This window comes from Nematolebias whitei, chromosome 8 (assembly GCF_014905685.2).
Source record: "Nematolebias whitei isolate Nwh7 chromosome 8, NemWhi1, whole genome shotgun sequence".
In the NCBI taxonomy this organism is placed as follows: Eukaryota; Metazoa; Chordata; class Actinopteri; order Cyprinodontiformes; family Rivulidae; genus Nematolebias; species Nematolebias whitei.
The window spans coordinates 2,626,815-2,644,010 of record NC_056505.1 but is presented as its reverse complement, the minus strand read 5'-3'; the positions used below and the strand labels follow the sequence as shown (position 1 = coordinate 2,644,010).

The following is a 17,196-nucleotide window of genomic DNA, read 5'->3' as shown; positions in this document are numbered from 1 at the left end:
AGCTTTGCAGAGAGTGGTGAAGGCTGCACAGAAGATGTTGGAGTCAGCCTCCCCACCATCACAGACATCTACACCTCCAGATGCAGGAAGAGGGCCACCTGCATCATGAAGGACCCCACTCACCCAGCACACACACTTTTTGCCCCACTCCCCTCAGGAAGGAGGTTGAGGAGCATTAAGTGTAGAACCACTAGACTGAGGAACAGCTTCTACCCTGAGGCTGTTAGACTCATGAATATCTAACTAGAATAATCACCGTGAAAAACCATATCATGTTGCTGCTGATCTGTTTCATGTTGCTGCTGATCTGTTTCATGTTGATGTGTTCATGCGTGCACATCTGCTCACAGACTCATGTTCATGTTTGTGCTGATGTTCAATGTTTTATGTTATGAGTGCTTAGTGTATATTTAGTTGATGTTTTTCTTAGTTCATATCTTAGATGTTATTACTGTTTTTCTTATACATTTTATTGTTGGATGTAACTGGGACCCTGTGGACATAATTTCGCTCCACCACATGTACCACATGAGGTGCGAATGACAATAAAGAAACTCTGACTCCGACTCTGACTGTATGTTAAGTGAAGGTAGGGTGCTGTTGACCTCAACCAGTGTTGTCGTCAGGATGTGGAAGGAATACTTCTCGGACCTTCTCAATCCTACTGGCACATGTTCCATGGAGAAAGTGGAGTTGGGGAAGTTCGGGGTTGGTCTGTCCATAACCATGGCTGAGGTAGTTAAAAAGCTACGTGGCAGCAGGGCTCCGGGGGTGGATGAGATTTGCCCCGATTTCCTTAAGGCTCTGGATGTTGTGGGGCTGTCTTGTATGATGCACCTTTGCAACATCGCGTAGACACCGGGGACAGTGCCACTGGAGTGGCAGATTGGGGTGGTGGTTCCCCTCTTCAAAAAGGGGGACCGGAGGGTGTGTTTCATTTGTGTACTCCAATTACAGGGGCATCATTCTCCTTAGCCTCCCTGGCAAGATCTATTCAGGGGTACTGGAGAAGCGTGTCCAATCGTTGATCGAACCTCAGATTCAGGAGGAACAATTCGGGTTCTGTCCTGGCTGTGGAACATTGGACCAGCTCTTTACCCTCACTAGGGTCCTCGGGGGGGTCATGGGAGTTTACCCATCCAGTAGTATTGTGAACTCTGTACCAGTCTGTTGTGGTGAAGAGGGAGCTGAGCTGTATGGTGAAGTTCTCTGTTTAACGGTCGGTCTATGTTCCTCCCCTCACCTACGGTCACGAGCTCTGGGTAGTGACTGAAAGAATGAGATCGTGGATACGGGCGATTGAAATGAGTTTCCTCTGCAGGGTAGCTGGACTCTCCCTTAGAGATAGGGTGAGATGTTTAGTTATCCAGGAGAGACTCAGAGTAGAACCGCTCCTCCTCCATTAAGAGGAGCCAGTTGAGGTGTTTCAAGCATCAGGTAAGGATGCTCCCTGGGCGCCTTCCTAGGGAAATGCTTTGGGCATGTCCAACTGTGAGGAGACCCCGGGGAAGACCCAGGACACTCTGGAGAGACTATGTCTCTCGGGTGTCCTGTAGGTGGTTGTGGAAAGAGATATCTGGGCCTCCCTGCTCAAGCTGTTGCCACCGAGACCAACTTCGGAAAAAGCAGAAGATAATGGATGGCTGGGCATAACTGGGACCCTGTGTACATAATTTTGTTCCATCTCATGTACCACATGACAGTAAAGTTGACTTGAACTTCTTTTCATTTGCTAATACAGACTAAACAATCAAGATGTACGTTTAAGACGGACGAAGTGATCAAAATGATCAATCAAGACCAGGGAGTGTTTCTTACCTTTCTGATAGGGGGTGTACAGCGGTTTGTCCGTTTGGATGAACAGGAAGCCATTGGTTCTGCTGATGGGGATTAACAGATGCTGGTTGATCTGATTTGTCTGAACATGGAGAACCACCCGATCCACATCCGGACCCACCTTATCTGGGAACAGCTAAAGAGCCCAGGAAGAAGGCAGGACGATAACTCGGTGACATGTTCTCAGAGAATTTGATGCTTTTTGCTGTGTGTGTTCTCTCACCCGCACTTTGGCGATGCCCTGGAAGCTGTTCAGGCTGTTCAGCCTCACAACGTCCTGAAACAAAACCTTGTGATCCGGAGCCATGGAGGTCTTTAAGAACACATAGACCGATACCTCTGATGTGTACCCAAAGAAATGTAGGAACACTGTTTCTACAGCGTCCAGGCAGAGTGAGAGAGGAGCCGTTATCAAGTACCTGAGGGAGATCATGGAAAAATGTGAAGGAAAACTGACATTCTGTTGACCAATGAGACATCTTGATGGAGAGCAACGCAGACGTCAGAGAATCACGATACTCGAGTCACGATAACCATTATCATAATATCGCAATAACGTTATATTAACGCACAATAATCACCAAACACACTGGTTGGTAGTTGCATGATTTTCAAAAAGAAACAGAAAAATAAGTGAGCGGTCAACCTTTAGACTGACCCTTTGAGGACTCTCATGAATTATAGATTTTGTTTTAGGCCTAAATGTAGGCGAGCCTTCAAAGTTTCAGCTGTTTTGTCCCCAAACACCAACGGGTGGAACAACACCTCCGTCCTGACGGATGAAACATAAAGTTTGACTCACGACTGGGATTGAGCCTCCGTTCTCCAGCTCAGGCAGCAAATACAAACCAGGAGGACACACACCTTCATCCTGAAGGTGAAGAAGACTCACTGAGGTCTGACGAGACTCAAATGAGTGAGAAACCAGACGGACAGACTCAGAAAAACATCTCATTAGTTATTGATCAACTCAGCTGTTTGTGCGTCCTCAGTAACCGGGACACACGGGGGATTTTTCTGCGTTCCTCTGTTTGCTTGTGTGTCCCAACAGTGAGTTTACACATCCTGTGTTTTCTGATCTTACCCAACACCGATAACCCCAAACCTTTGTGTTTACAGAGAAAAAGGTTCAGTCTGCTGTGACTTCTTCGCCCTGCTTCAATAAGCAGGAACATGAATCAGTTAAAACTCGCTGCTCAGATCAAACCAATCCTACAGTTTCAGTTCTTATCTGCTCATAATGAATCATGGGTAAATTTCAGACTTTTAATGATTTACTCAAACTGTTTTGCAGAACGATTACAAAACAAACAACTCCTTTAATGAATTTTAAAAGTAAGCACTGAGCGCACAGGTTTACGTTTCTTGTAAAGTTTTAATGAATTCTTACATCCCCACTGTATTTGAGAAAATGTCTCTCAGCCAGTTCCACCTGGACCTCAGGCGGTCTGTCTTCATCCACAAGCTACAGGTAGAATCCTGGCTGATATCGGATTACTCCAATCAGAAACCTGTTCTGATGTTTTAACCAATCAGACGCCAGGACTGTAATCCAGCCCCTCTCAAGGAGGTTGGTTTAAGGCCATAGTCCTCAGTCAGAAGGTGGATTGCTCTCTTCAAGTCGAGGATGAGGTTCTACCTCTGGTAAAGATGCTTCCTGGGCGCCTCCCTAGGGAGGTGCTTTGGGCATGTCCAACAGGGAGGAGACGCCAGAGAAGACCCAGAACAAGCTGGAGAGACTATGTCTCTTGGTTGGCCTGGGAACACCTTGGAGTCCTCCCAGAAGAGCTGGAAGAGGCTGTGGAGAGAGATGTCTGGACCTCCCTGCTCAAGATGCTGCCACAAGACCTGACTTTAGAACAAGAGGAAGATTATGGATGGATGGATGGATGGATGGATGGATGGATGGATGGATGGATGGATGGATGGATGGAGTGATGGATGTATGGATGGATGGATGGATGGATGGGTGGATAGATGATCTGATGGATGGATGAATGGATGGATGATGGATTGGTGATGGATGGATGACAGATGGATGGATGATAGTTGAATGGATGAATTGGTGGATGGATGAATGGATGGATGATGAAGTAATGATGGATGGATGGATGGAAGATGGAGTGATGATGGATGGATGGATGGATATATGTATGTATGTATGTATGTATGGATGGATGGATGATGGAGTGATGATGGACGGATGGATGGATGGATGGATGGATGGATGGATGGAGGCCATGATTTTGTGATTGGAATCACGGTCCTGGTGGACCCAAATGTGTCCAAGTTCCAACCATCCAGCTGTTGTTTTGAGGTGAAGTGGAAAGATCTGGAGATCGTGCTGTGTCCTCCATTTTTCCATCCATTTTGTGCAATGGCCCAGTACCACAACATGCCACTACCACCACCATGCTTGACAGTAAGGACAGTGTTGCCTCAGCATGACTCCTCTAAACACACTTGTCATTTTGGTCAAAGAGCTCAATCAAACTTTTCACCAGAAGACATTTGTCTTGTCCGTGTGGACAGTTGCAGAGTCGGTCGAGCTTGAAGCTTGTGGAGTTTCTTTCAGTTCATCTAAATTCAGAAAGAACCTAAACTGTAGGAGCTTTTGAGAGAAAGCTGCCAAACAGAGCCACGAACGTAAAGCAGAAGAAATTCTTTATTAAGACTTTATAGGCTTAACTTGAACATCCCTTCGAGAATCATAACATACTTCATATATTGATACATGTTCGATACATGTCATGAGATAAAGTGACAGTGGAGTTATATTCATGCTTATAATCACGTTCTGCTCGCTGACAGCTGCCGACTAATTTACATTTCAAGACAAACATGTGAGATCAGCTCAGTTCATCATTTCAGCACATTTTTACACTGAAATCAGCAGAAAAACATTTACATGAATTTCATATCTTCTGACAGATGTCAAGAGATGATGCAGTCTCGTCTTCACACCGAGACCAAAAAGCACAAACTATATTCACAGAAATAATATTTAAAAGATGTTTAACTTAAGGTTTTACTTTTATTTTGAACTTCTAGGAACCCCCTGAGTTTTCAGCAGATTTGTTCAGTAAAACAAGGGGGGGCTTTCGTTTGAGGCGTTTAAATGAAGACAGGAATTAGATAAATGCTTTGAAACTTTGAATCTCGTCAGAAACTCAGTGGGTTCCTCTGAAGAAGCTGCAGCAGCTTCCTGTTTATAACACACGTGACACCTTTAACAGACATCCATGCAAAGCAAACACAACACTTGGTTCTTACTAGCATCATGCAGCTGAATCATTCAGCACCTCCTCATCCTGCTGAAGAGAGCTGAAAGGTCATGGGGGGAGGGGGGTACACAAGCAGAGTGGACTCATGCTGAGAACCGTTCCTGATCAGTTTGTGGATTCTTTTCTTGGCAGCCTGAATCTAATCTGTGGCCTGGAAACAAACGTGTTGTGAAGTCACGGGACTCCTGTGGGCCATTTCTGAGATTTTAGTGACACTTTCAGGTTTTTGTAGCCGGTTTGAAACAGATGGGATCAGGAGGACGGAAACAAGTTGCTGCAAATTGCAGATCAGTTTTATGTTCATGAAAGAACTTTGGTTGAGGGTTTCTACTGCTTGAAGATGGTACAGGTATGTGGAAATCAGTGATTGGTCAGCTGACAGGTAAACCTTTAGCTCCATTCACAAAACGTCTGTGAGATTTAGCTGCAAAAACAAGCATCCTATGTGCGGGCAAAAACCACCACTGAAGCCAGTTTCATCCTGAGATGATGAAGCCAACATCACAGAACCAAAGGAGTTGATGTGTGCGTCAGCCATCTTTCTAAAATTCACAGTCCGCTGTTTGCACATCTGTTATCACTACACTGAACCTTTGTACGGTAATGTCAGCTTTATGAGCTGGAATGACCATTTTCATTAGTTTTGGCGCCCCGTGTGAGGCTCAGTGGCAGCTTGGCTCTTTATTGAGGCTTGATAACGACAAGGTGACTTCAGCTCCACTCCCACATTACCTTGTAATAGGAGCCAACGTTTGTTTCTTCACAGCACCATGGTGGGGATGTGATGGACTAGCGAGGCCGGGTGAGGCACAGCGGTCAGCTGCGGTGGGTGAGATGGAGGAGGTGAGTGCACCCCTCCACCTCCCACCACCATAAGGGCTCCCGCTTGGGCATTGGGGTCTCCGGAGGGCCGGTGCCTGGCGCTCTTCTGATGCGCACGCAGGCCGGCCAGCTGCGAGTATGCGGACTGGCACACGTGGCACTTGTAGGGGCGTTCCCCGGTGTGCAGGCGCACGTGGTTTCTCAGTGTGGACGACTGGCTGAAGCGTCGGTTGCAGAAGCGGCAGACAAAAGGCTTGTCCAGGGTGTGGATGCGCATGTGTGAGCGCAAGTTGCTGCGTGAGTTGAAGCCGCGGTGACAGATGACGCAGCGCATGCGTCCCAGGCTAGAGGAAGAGGAGGATGACGATGAGGAGGAGGAGGCGGCGGCAGCAGTGATGGGGCCTTCACAGGGGTGGAAGTCGTCTGTAGAAAGAAGAGGAGATCAGCTTCAGACGGTCGTTTGCTCTCATCGTTCACTCAGTTGTTTCACTGAAACACTTTAAAACTGTGGATCTATGTCTGCGTTCTCAGAGTCATCCGTTAACGGTACCCGTTTTGGTCTTCTTGCTCTGCTCTTCATCTCCTCCTGGAATTCCAGGAATTCCCAGGAAGGTGTTGTGAGAGTTTCCGTACCAAACGAGCAGCTCCTGGTCCGGAGGGATCGTCTGCAGCAGAAACCACATCCAGGTTTGAAATGTAAATATTCTTTTGTTCCTAAATCTCTGTGGTCTTTTAAAAACGTTTCATTTCCTGAGCTGAAATATGGATGTGAAAATTAAAGTTTACTAAACAATAGAACTGAACTGTGTTTGTGATCAGGGGAGTCGAACGTCTCAGCTCAGTTTCAGATATTTTTACACATAAACGTTTGTTCGTCTCGTTAGATTTTAAATATTCAGTTTGTGTTTTTGTCCACTCTTCATCTGATTTACTTTTTATAAAAAATTAAAGTAAATTCGTGGAAGTTTTTTTAGGGGAAAGATTGTTGGGTTGAAACCAGCTGATAAATACATTTAAAAGAAATGAAACAGCAAATTAAGAGGAAATGCCTGAAATGAGTTTTTAGCTTCATCTTTCTGCCAGCAGGTGGCGCCACAGACCGGAAGCGCCCCCGCTTCTCATTTCCCGTCGAACACTGCGCACACAAACGTCCTGATCATGTAAATTAAGTAATCAATCAATTAAAGATGGATTCAGAGTTTCACTGCAGGGGGACGGTTCTGTCGGGTCGGACCTTCAGTTAAAAATAGTTTAATTAAATTTATTTTGCCTAAATTAAAAACAAAAAGCTCTAAAGTTCACAGTAAAACAGAAAACATAAAAACAGGAAGTACAGGTAGTTTTTTTTATCCTGAAGGAACTTCACGCAACAAAACGAGGCGTTTTAATAAAATTTTAAATTTTATTATGAGACATTTTTATTTGTTGTTTTTAGATGTTTTTTTATCTTTAGTTTATTTTCTGATTATTTTGATCTCATTTTTAAAAATGGCTTATTTTATTTTTACTAATTAATCATTTTACCACGTTTATCTTATTTCAGCAAGATGGTTTTTAATAATTCCTTATTTTATTTATTTTGTATGATTTTTAAACTAAGTCTCTAATTTCTAAACCATGTTAAATAAAAAAAATTGTAAAGGGCATTTTATTAATAAATGTTCATATTTAGGCTCCCAATAACGTCCAAATAAAAATTATTTTTTTAAACTGGAGGTTGTATTTTTACACGTTTATATTCCACCCGAGAGTTTATTTTGTGAAAACTTACGGTTTAATTTTAGAGCTTTATTGTATTTTGCATTAATTTGTGTTTTGATCTTCTGTGTTTGTTAAACTGACCTGATTTAAATCAATAAATAAAATCACTCATTATTGCTATAAGTAACAAAAAACAACCAAATTAAAATATTTTTTGATTAACTACTACTTTTTCTGTTTAAATCATTTTAATTTTCTTTAAAAAAAAAATAATAATAATTATAGGTTTGAGTTGTGGCATTTTAGATGAATCTTATTTTTCTGAAGATAAATAAAATCTGCAGAGTTCGTTCAGTAGAAACGATTGTTTGTTGCCGAGCAGATGAAGATGAAAATACACGTGAGAAAAGAGAATCTGGTGAAGAGGTTCAGTTTTGTTGTTTTTCAGAAAGTGAAACTCGTAAATGATTCATAGATTCATGAGTGAAATGTTTCAGCCTCGATTTCTTTGTGATGATCAGAACTTACAAACCATGGAAAACTAAAAGGAAGTGAGAAGATTGTGAAGAGGTTCAGTTTTCCGATCAGCTGATGAACTCCTGGACATGGACTAAATGTCTCAGTCCTCGAGTCCAGACACTCCTGAACCAGAGACAACATCAGAAGTGTCTTACCTGCTGAGGACACAAAAAACCTGGACAGTCTCTCAGTGGTCCAATGTCCTCTTTTCAGATGAAAGATTTATAAACCAGGTCCCAGAGTCTGGAGGTCCAGCAGGTCCAGCAGGTCCAGAGTGAAGTTTCCACAGTCACTGATGGTTTGGGTCCATGTCCTCTGCTGGTTCTGGTCCTCTGGGTTCTCTGAAGTCCACACAGCATCTAGCAGGACACTTTAGAGCTCTTCGTGTTTCCTTCTGCTGACGAGCTTCATGGAGACGCTGGTTTCATCTTCCTGCAGGACTCGGCACCGGTCCACTCTGACAAAGGTACCAACAGCCGGTTCTGGAAGATTCTCAGTTTAGTTTGGGTTTTCATTTTCTGTAAGTTAGAGTCATTAAAACTAGAAGAAATAAAGGCAGATACATTTCACTCTGTAATGAATCTATTAAAATGATTATTAAAAATAATCATTTTAATGATAAATGACTTTACTTTCTGAAGTTGTTGATAAAATAATTCAACTTTTTCACGTTATTCTATTTTTTCAGCTGAATCTTTAAAGTCAGACTGAATTTGATGTTGATGTTTTTATTTATTAATTTATTTATAGTTGATGTTTTTGTCAGTTCATATCTTACATGTTGTCACTGTTTTTATTTTACATTTTATTGTTGGATGTAACCGGACCCTGTGAACTTAATGTGGTGGAGCGAATGACAATAAAGAATCTCTGACTCTGAATTTATTGATGGCTTTTCTCGTCAATAGTTTTATTTTTAGTTTGATCATAAAACTCACCTTCAGCTCTTTAACTCCAAACATGAAGGGATTTTTTATTTAATGTTCAGAAAAAACATCAAACGGGCCTGAATTGTTCCATAATTTAAGAGATTAGATTCTTCGTGGAGTTTAAAATGACTCTGTAAAGTTCTCAGACGTGAAACCCCTGAATGCATCACAGCCGTGTGTCGTGGCGATGCGTTCACAGACCTCCACAGCCTTGTAGAAGATGCTGCTGCCGATCTGGACCACCTCCAGGTTCTGCTCCTGCTCGTTCCGGGCACACTTGATGTAGGTCATCCAGCTCCGCTGGTCCTCCTGACTCGCATCGATGAAATACCGAACCGTTCCGTCCTCGTTGAAGACCTGAGGGGACGGAGGGACGGAGGGACACACTCACACCGGGTCCACTTCAGAGGCTCTTTAATAAACCACAGTAACGTAGAACCATGGGTAGACCCATAAAAAGACTCAAAACCAGAGACAGACCCAGATCCAGAGACAGAGACAGATCCAGATCCAGAGACAGAGACAGACCCAGATCCAGACCCAGATCCAGAGACAGACCCAGATCCAGAGACAGAGACAGATCCAGATCCAGATCCAGAGACAGACCCAGATCCAGATCCAGATCCAGATCCAGAGACAGACCCAGATCCAGATCCAGATCCAGATCCAGATCCAGATACATTAATAATCCTTCATGTGAAAATGAAAACAGAAAATATAAAACGTATCAACTTTGTCTCCGGCTCAGAAACTAAACGAAGACAGATTATTAATCCAGGAAGCGTCTCGTTGTGACGTCTTTCAGACTCGTTGAACTTTATGAAGTTTAATGTTTTTAAATGATTAAAAACAACTGGAATGAACTTTTATATTATCTCTGAAACTGAGAGATCAAATGTGAAAATAAGATTAAAATAAAAAGACCCAGTTAAGCTGCAGCTTCAGTGTGGGTCCAGTTCACTGACCCGGTTCTGACGGTCCTCACGTGTCCTCTGGGATGAAATGTTTCGTGTCAGCAGTTTCTTCAGCTCTGGACGTTAAACAGCTCCAGAACCAGGTGAGGCGGGTCACCTGGGTCAATTAGCTCGTTAAAAGGAGAGCTCGGGAGTGGACCGGGACCAGACGGGTCAACGGTCCCTCAGAGTCCAGCTCAGCTGTCAGGAATGAAGACGAGCTGGAAAAGCTCCTGCTTTGGTTCTACAGGGACCAGATAGCTCTTAAAAGCAACCCAGGTACCCCATACTCCTGCAGCACTACCCACCCCCCTCCCCGAATGCTTTGAGGAACACGGTCATAGACCTTCTGCAGAGCCAAACTCCCATGACCCCTTAGCAACTCTGCACAGGTGAAGGTCTGGTCCACTGATCCAGGACCAGGATGGACACCACACTGAGGTTCAACAATCGACTGGAGTCTTTCTTCCACCATTGTGTAAGAAACTTTCCAGGGGAGGTCAAGAAGTGTGATCTTATGATAGCTGGAACTCACTTTCTGGTTCCTCTTTATAAAAAATGGGAACCACCACCGCAGTCTGCCACTCCACAGGCTTTGTCCCAGTCCTCCATGAGACACTGAAGAGACATGTCCACCAGGACAGCCCCACCACATCCAGAGCCTTCAGCTGATAAAGCTGACCTGCCTGACCTAATTCAGTTCTACATGGTGTCATGAAGAACGCTACAACAGAGCGCCGCCTCGTTGGGGCGGGACTGTCACAACAACGCTGCTCGAAGCTCCGCTGATGTCATTTTCTGTGACGCCCAACAGTGGAGGTCGTGGTTCGTCTGGTGCTCTGTCCGTGGTTGGTCAAGTTAAAAGTGAGCCTGAGAAGTTTACGGTACAAAAGAGCTGGATAAAAGTTGGTGGTGAGGCTGTAGAAAATGGGTGTCTGAACATGGCTGCCATGACTCATTCAGTCACATGACTTCCTGTCCAATCAGCATCCTGCAGTCTGCTGATGTGAACTCCTTGGTTCAGCTCACTGGGAGTGGAGCTGGAGGCGGGCCAGAACACCCAATGAAATGCCTCTGAACCCGCACTGGATTGGTTTGAGTTGGGCTGGTGAGCCCACGGGAACACACAGCCTGGCAGCTGGTTTTAGGAAGTGTTGTTCAGTGAAATCACATGATAAGAAAGCTACATTGCATCGAGAAAGTTAGCAAGCTAGCATGATAAAGTTAGTGAGCTAGCATGCTAAAGTTAGCAAGCTAGCATGATAAAGTCAAACCAGCTTGTTCGTCTGAATCTATTTAGCACCGTAAGCTAACTGTTAGCTAGTTTGTGTGGATTTATTTCTTCAACATAGCAAAGATTCAGCTCAAAGTGGGCGGAGTTCCCAAAACATGTCTTACGTTTATAGATTTCCTTCAGTGAAACCAACGTGCAACCCTTTCGGTTTGGGCTGAGCTTTTATCAACGACATTTAGAACCGACTGAGAGCGGACTTGTGGACCTTCAAAATAAAACTACAAACATAAAATTAAATAACGGTTCCCTTTAATGTCTCTTAAGGAAAATGTATTTAAAATGTTAATTGATGAGCAGGTGGGCAGAACCAGATCAGGTCACCACAGGTGACCAATCAGAGCAGAGTGGACATGGCCTCCACCTCCTGAGTTGAACGTTTGATGGAGTTTGTCCAACATGTGACCAACGTGTTTGTTTGTGTTGTTTACCTCCCACATCAGGTTGTTGTTCTTGTATAAGTCGATGTGTTCAGGTGAGACCAGGCGTCCCGTGAAGGGTCCCATCTCTGTCCCCGCCTTGATCCAGGTCTTAGAGAAAATCCCAAGGCCTTCTCCTGCCGAGTCACAAAGGAGATATTTGATTAACAGAACTCCCATTTCTTCAGAGAGTTTGAGTTGAAGCTCACCTGGAACTGAGCTCTGGGCGATGATCACCTCGGTGGGTAAAACCAGACTGGACAACTTCTGAACCTCTGAACACAAAAACACTTTTATGACGTCAAACATTCAGATGAAACAGCTCGTGATGTTCAGGAGGCTGCAGGATGGAAACTGAACAATTTAAATATATTAATTTCCTGTCCGACACGAAATGGATCCGAACCCTTCAGTCCGGACCATGAGACCTGCAGTGAATAGAAGAGACCAGAGTCGGGAGACGATCCGGGTCAAAACCAGAATCAGGTCACAAAAGCCTGATTTCTGGCATTCTGGCAGAATTCTGGACAAATATGTTTCAAGTAAAGGTTTCAATATTTATTGTACAGATCATCTCAGAAAAGGAGGCTGTGTAGCATTATACATCAAATCTAGCTTGGTAACACAAATGGTATTTACAAAATCAGCACCTAAACAATTTAAAATCTTGGCACTCAACGTTGAACTGTCTGTTGGTCAGTCATTATCTCTTGCTGGCTACTATAGACCCCCCACCACCACATTTGAAAACCTGTTGTCTTTAATGCAGCTCTTATCTAATAAGAATGGCTCTCTCCCGTGTCTGAGGAATTTAAAGAATTTTGATTATCTTCAAACCTCAGTCAGTTCGTTGATAGTCCCACTTGGTCTAATGCAAAGTGCCCTGTCAAATCATCTCTCCTGGATCTCATCATCACAAACAGGCCACATAAATTCACTGGGTTTGGTGTTTTTACAAATGATCCAAGCGACCACTGGGTAGTTGCTGCTGTTAGAAATACAAAAATGCCTCATTTTAAACCTAGAACAATTCTAAAACAGAATGTGAAACAGTTTTGTGAACAAGTCTAGCTTTGGGATCTGTTCCGTTTTGACTGGCATCACATATCATTAATTGACGATGTGAATCTTGCTTGGAACTATTTTCATAATAGTTTCATTCATTTTGTAAATAAACACGCTCCACTTCACCAGTTCAGAGTAAGGGACGAGATAGCCCCTGGTTAACTTCTGAACTAGCTGACCTCTTGCACAGGAGGGACCAGCTTTGGGCACCAGCAAGACAGACTGGTTCAGACACCGACTGGTTGCTATTTCGTCAGTTACGGAATCGCTATACGGCTTCCATTAAAGTGGCAAAACAAAACTACTATTTATCTCAGACCACCAAAAATCTCTGACTCTGATTCTGTCAGTGAGATTACTAAACTGTTAGAAGATCTGGACACTAGAAAACCTGCAGCCCTGATGACATCCTCCTTACTTCTGAAGTCTAGCTGCACAAATTATAGCAGAACTGGTGTCTTACATTTTTAATCTGCCTATAGAACATAATACTGTACCAGATGCTTGGAAAACAGCTGTTGTGCTGCCATTATTGAAAGAAGGAGACCCCACTATACTGAACAATTATCCATCAATCTCCAAACTCTGTATTTTAACTAAGGTTTTAGAAAAACTGATAAATACTCAAGTCAAGAAGTATTAGGACTCTTAATATTTTATCTTCTCTCCAGTCTGGCCTCAGGAAACAACACAGCACAATGATTGCTTCACTAAAGGTTTTTAATGATGTTGTTGAAGCTTTGGACACTAAGGATTACTGAGCTGCTCTTTACTTAGAACTGTCCAAACCTTTGCTGCTGTAGATCATCACATCTTCTGACACAAGATCTCAGATATTGGCTTCTCAGATCACACTGTTGGCTGGTTCTCAAACTATCTCTCAGGTCAGCGGCAATGTGCTCGACATAACGGTATTAGCTACCTAACGGTCACCAATGGTGTGCCACAAGGCTCAGTTTTAGGTCACACTCTTTTTACAATTTATATAAATAATGTAGATCAAAACATTCCTGACAAATACTTGCATCTCTATACCGATGATGCAGTTGTTTATTGATGAGCTAACACAGTTACCGCGGTTTTCCAGCTTCTACAGTCTTCTTCTGACATCATTCAGTCAGTCTTAGTCCACCTCAAGCTGCTGCTAAACGCTGACAAAACCAAAAGGGTGTTGTTTTCAATCAGTTCTCAGGCTCCTCTCTTGTGGAACCAACTTCCAGTTTCTGTCCGTGAGGCTGACACATTGTCCAGTTTAAGACTGGGATTAAGACTTTCCTTTTTGATAAATCCTATAGTTAGGCTTGTTATGCTGCTATAGACTTAGACTACTAGAGGACAAACTGACCTCATTTCTTTAAATGATTTGTTACAATTGAACAGTTTCATTTGATACTATTTCTATCTTAACATGTGATTCTTGACCTGCCATTGTGTATCTGTTACTACCAAACCCAGCCGGTCGAAGCAGATGGTCCTCTAGTCCTGATCCTGGTTCTGCTAAAGGTTTCTTCCTCATGAGGGAGTTTTTCTTTCCACTGTCGCCTTCATGCTTGTTCAAGATGAGAGTTCAGTGATGGAGTTAAACTCAAAGCTGCTCCTCAGATAAATAATGTTCAATTATTATTTTATACATGAATGTTTCTGTTAATTATTATTTTATAGATTAATGTTTCTGTTAAATTATTATTTTATAGATGAATGTTTCTGTTCAATTATTATTTTATAGATGAATGTTTCTGTTCAATTATTATTTTATACATGAATGTTTCTGTTCAGGGGCAGCACGGTGGCACAACTGGTAGAGCTGCTGCTTCTCAGCGAGCAGGTCCTTGGTTCAAATCCCAGTCTGGGAGCCTTTCTGGGTGGAGTTTGCATGTTCTCTCCGTGCATGCGTGGGTTTTCTCCGGGTGCTCCAGTTTCCTCCCACAGACCAAAAACATGCATGTTAGGCTGATTGGTAACTCTAAATTGTCCCTAGGTGAGAGAGAGAGAGAGAGAGAGAGAGTGAAGAGTCTCATTTGTCTCCATGTGTCCCTGTGATGGACTGGAGACCTGTCCAGGGTGTCCCCCGCCCCTCGCACAGTGATTGCTGGACATGGGCACCGGCGACTCCCGTGACCCAAAATGGAAGAAGCGGGTAAAGAGGATGGATGGATGGATGGATGGATGGATGGATGGATGGATGGATGGATGGATGACTTGACGCTGTATAAATAAACTGAATTGAAACAGAAAGTTGGTACCAGCAACTTTTCCTCCCGTCTCATCCGTGGCGTTCCTCTTGATTTCGTAGATTCTTACAACTTGGGAATTTGAGTCGATGCACATTTCTCTTTTAAACCACATGTTGAAAACTTGACAAAGAAACTGAAATTAAAACAGGTTTTTTTTTTTCAGAAATAGATCCCGTTTGACTCTGAATGCCAGAAAACACCTTGTAACCGCACCGTCATGGAGAATGCTCCTGCCAGCTGCTTGCAGATGTTGGATGCTGCAGATGTTGGATGCTGTCTATCATGGTGCGCTAAGAGTCATAACTGGTTGTAAGTACCGCACTGCACCCAGTGTTCACTGGTTAACTGGTCACCGTTGGTCTGCTGCCTTCATGGTCTCCTCTCACTTGTGTCCCAGTCCCTCAGTGCGGCCTGAACTTGGCAAAAAAGTATTTCAGCTCCTGCACCGGAACAACTTGCAACAAGAACTGAAGCCGTCCACCTTCATTTTTTAAAGGGTTTCAAACATTTGATAATGTCAATGAAAACATCAAAGAAAATGTGTTCTTGTTTTATGGCCCCTGCTTTATTGTTTCATGACACTATTTTTATTTCATCTGCATGCTTGTTGTTGTTTATTGTTGTTGTTTATTGTTGTCTGTTGTGTGGATCAGGTCTCTCTGTAAATGAGTCCTGTGGCTCAGTGAGACTAACCTGCAGAAATAAAGTTGAATGAAGAAAAAAGCCGCGGGAAAAGGAGGATTACCCGCAGAAAATAAAACAAGTCTGTGAAAATTAACAGGAAATAAAAACTACTAAATGTCACGTGGAGCCGCTGGTCCGGAAATATTTCTAACGAATTTCAACAAAAACGCAAACGAATTTTGAATTTAATAAAATATTTAATTTAAAAATGTATTTCAGTGTAACGGCCTCGGGAGGATCAAAGTTTAGATTTGAGACATTTTTATTAAATATCACAATCATTTAATAATTTAATCAGCTGTTCATTAATAAAATAATCAACAGCTGGTTGATTATTTTACTTTTTTTTTTAAGCCGTTTTGTCGATTTAAGAAATGTTGGATAAGTTTGGAGTTCTGCGCTGGTTCCGACGATTTAATTTAATTGACTAATAATATAAAAATATGTTTATACAAAAAAATAATAATCGAAAGTGACATTTAAAAAAAATTCTGACCGACTGGAGGAAAAATCTAATTATTTTTCTTTCAATGGAAATCAATTAAATATTTTAAATCACCTGAAAACAAACTGAAATGACATTAAATTAATTAATAATTTGTAATTACAGTAAACAATTAATTAAATAAATAAATAAATGATTAAACTTAACGGGAAAGTTTTTAAATAAATGTGCATCTTTGATCAGATGTTTAATTTTGTGTCCAGCTGCAGATGAGTTTGTAAAATTGTGTGAGTGCGGATCAGAACAGAACCTGACCCGGTTCGGTCGCTCACCTCCAGAGAAGGACTGCGCGAGCACCTCGGCGGTGAAGGCCGTCTTGGGGCTCGCGCCCGGCGCGCCGCGCTCCTCGTGCTCGCCCAGCACGTGCCTCCAGCGGCCGTACAGGAAGCTGTGCAGGATGTCGGAGGTGATGATGTCCGCGAGGGACAGCGGGGGCTGCGGCCTGAGGGCCGGCTTCAGGGCCAGGGCGGGCCCGGCGGGCAGAACCGAGCCCATGGGTCCGGAGGGGGGAGGGGGGTAAGATGCTGCGGCTCGTTCAGAACCTGAAGGTTCTGGTTGAGTCAAAGTGCAGAGAAGTTCTGGAGGAGCTGCCAGAACCGAGCTGAGGGTCTGAGGGTGTGAAGGTGTGAGGGGGGGTCTTTATACCGGAGGAGGTGCTCCCTCCCTCACGGAGCTGCACCTCCTCCCTGGAGGAGGAGGAGGTGCAGCTCCGTTCTCTGCTCCAGGGTCTGACACGGATCCGGGCTCAGCACAGAACCGGTCCACGCAGAAGAAGAAGAATTCTTTGATTTTCTGTCACAAATGAAACTTAAATTGTTTCAAGTGAAACATTTGAAGCTTTGATTCAATAAAAGAATGAAACACGAACCCAGGTTCAGTAAAAGTCTCTGCAGAAGCGTCTTACCTGCCGAGGACACAAAGAACTGGACTGTGGTCCAACGTCCTCTGGAAAGA

General features: G+C 43.4%; 2 protein-coding genes across 2 annotated transcripts; both read right to left on the bottom strand.

Moving 5' to 3' along the window:
• Positions 1–1,590: 1,590 nt before the first annotated feature.
• On the bottom strand, positions 1,591–2,748 carry LOC119412979 (complement C5-like). Its single transcript, XM_037679990.1, has 4 exons — positions 2,639–2,748; positions 2,060–2,255; positions 1,819–1,972; positions 1,591–1,595 (listed from the first exon to the last, which is right to left on the bottom strand). Exons 1-4 carry the CDS (start codon positions 2,704–2,706, stop codon positions 1,591–1,593), a joined length of 423 nt encoding a protein of 140 aa, XP_037535918.1. The 5' UTR covers positions 2,707–2,748.
• A 3,132-nt stretch (positions 2,749–5,880) lies between these two features.
• LOC119413108 (PR domain zinc finger protein 12-like) lies at positions 5,881–16,737 on the bottom strand. The gene is made up of 6 exons (XM_037680121.1): positions 16,515–16,737; positions 11,964–12,029; positions 11,767–11,891; positions 9,293–9,448; positions 6,493–6,607; positions 5,881–6,365 (listed from the first exon to the last, which is right to left on the bottom strand). The coding sequence occupies exons 1-6, from the start codon at positions 16,735–16,737 to the stop codon at positions 5,881–5,883; spliced, it is 1,170 nt and encodes a 389-aa protein (XP_037536049.1).
• Between the last annotated feature and the right edge of the window lie 459 nt (positions 16,738–17,196).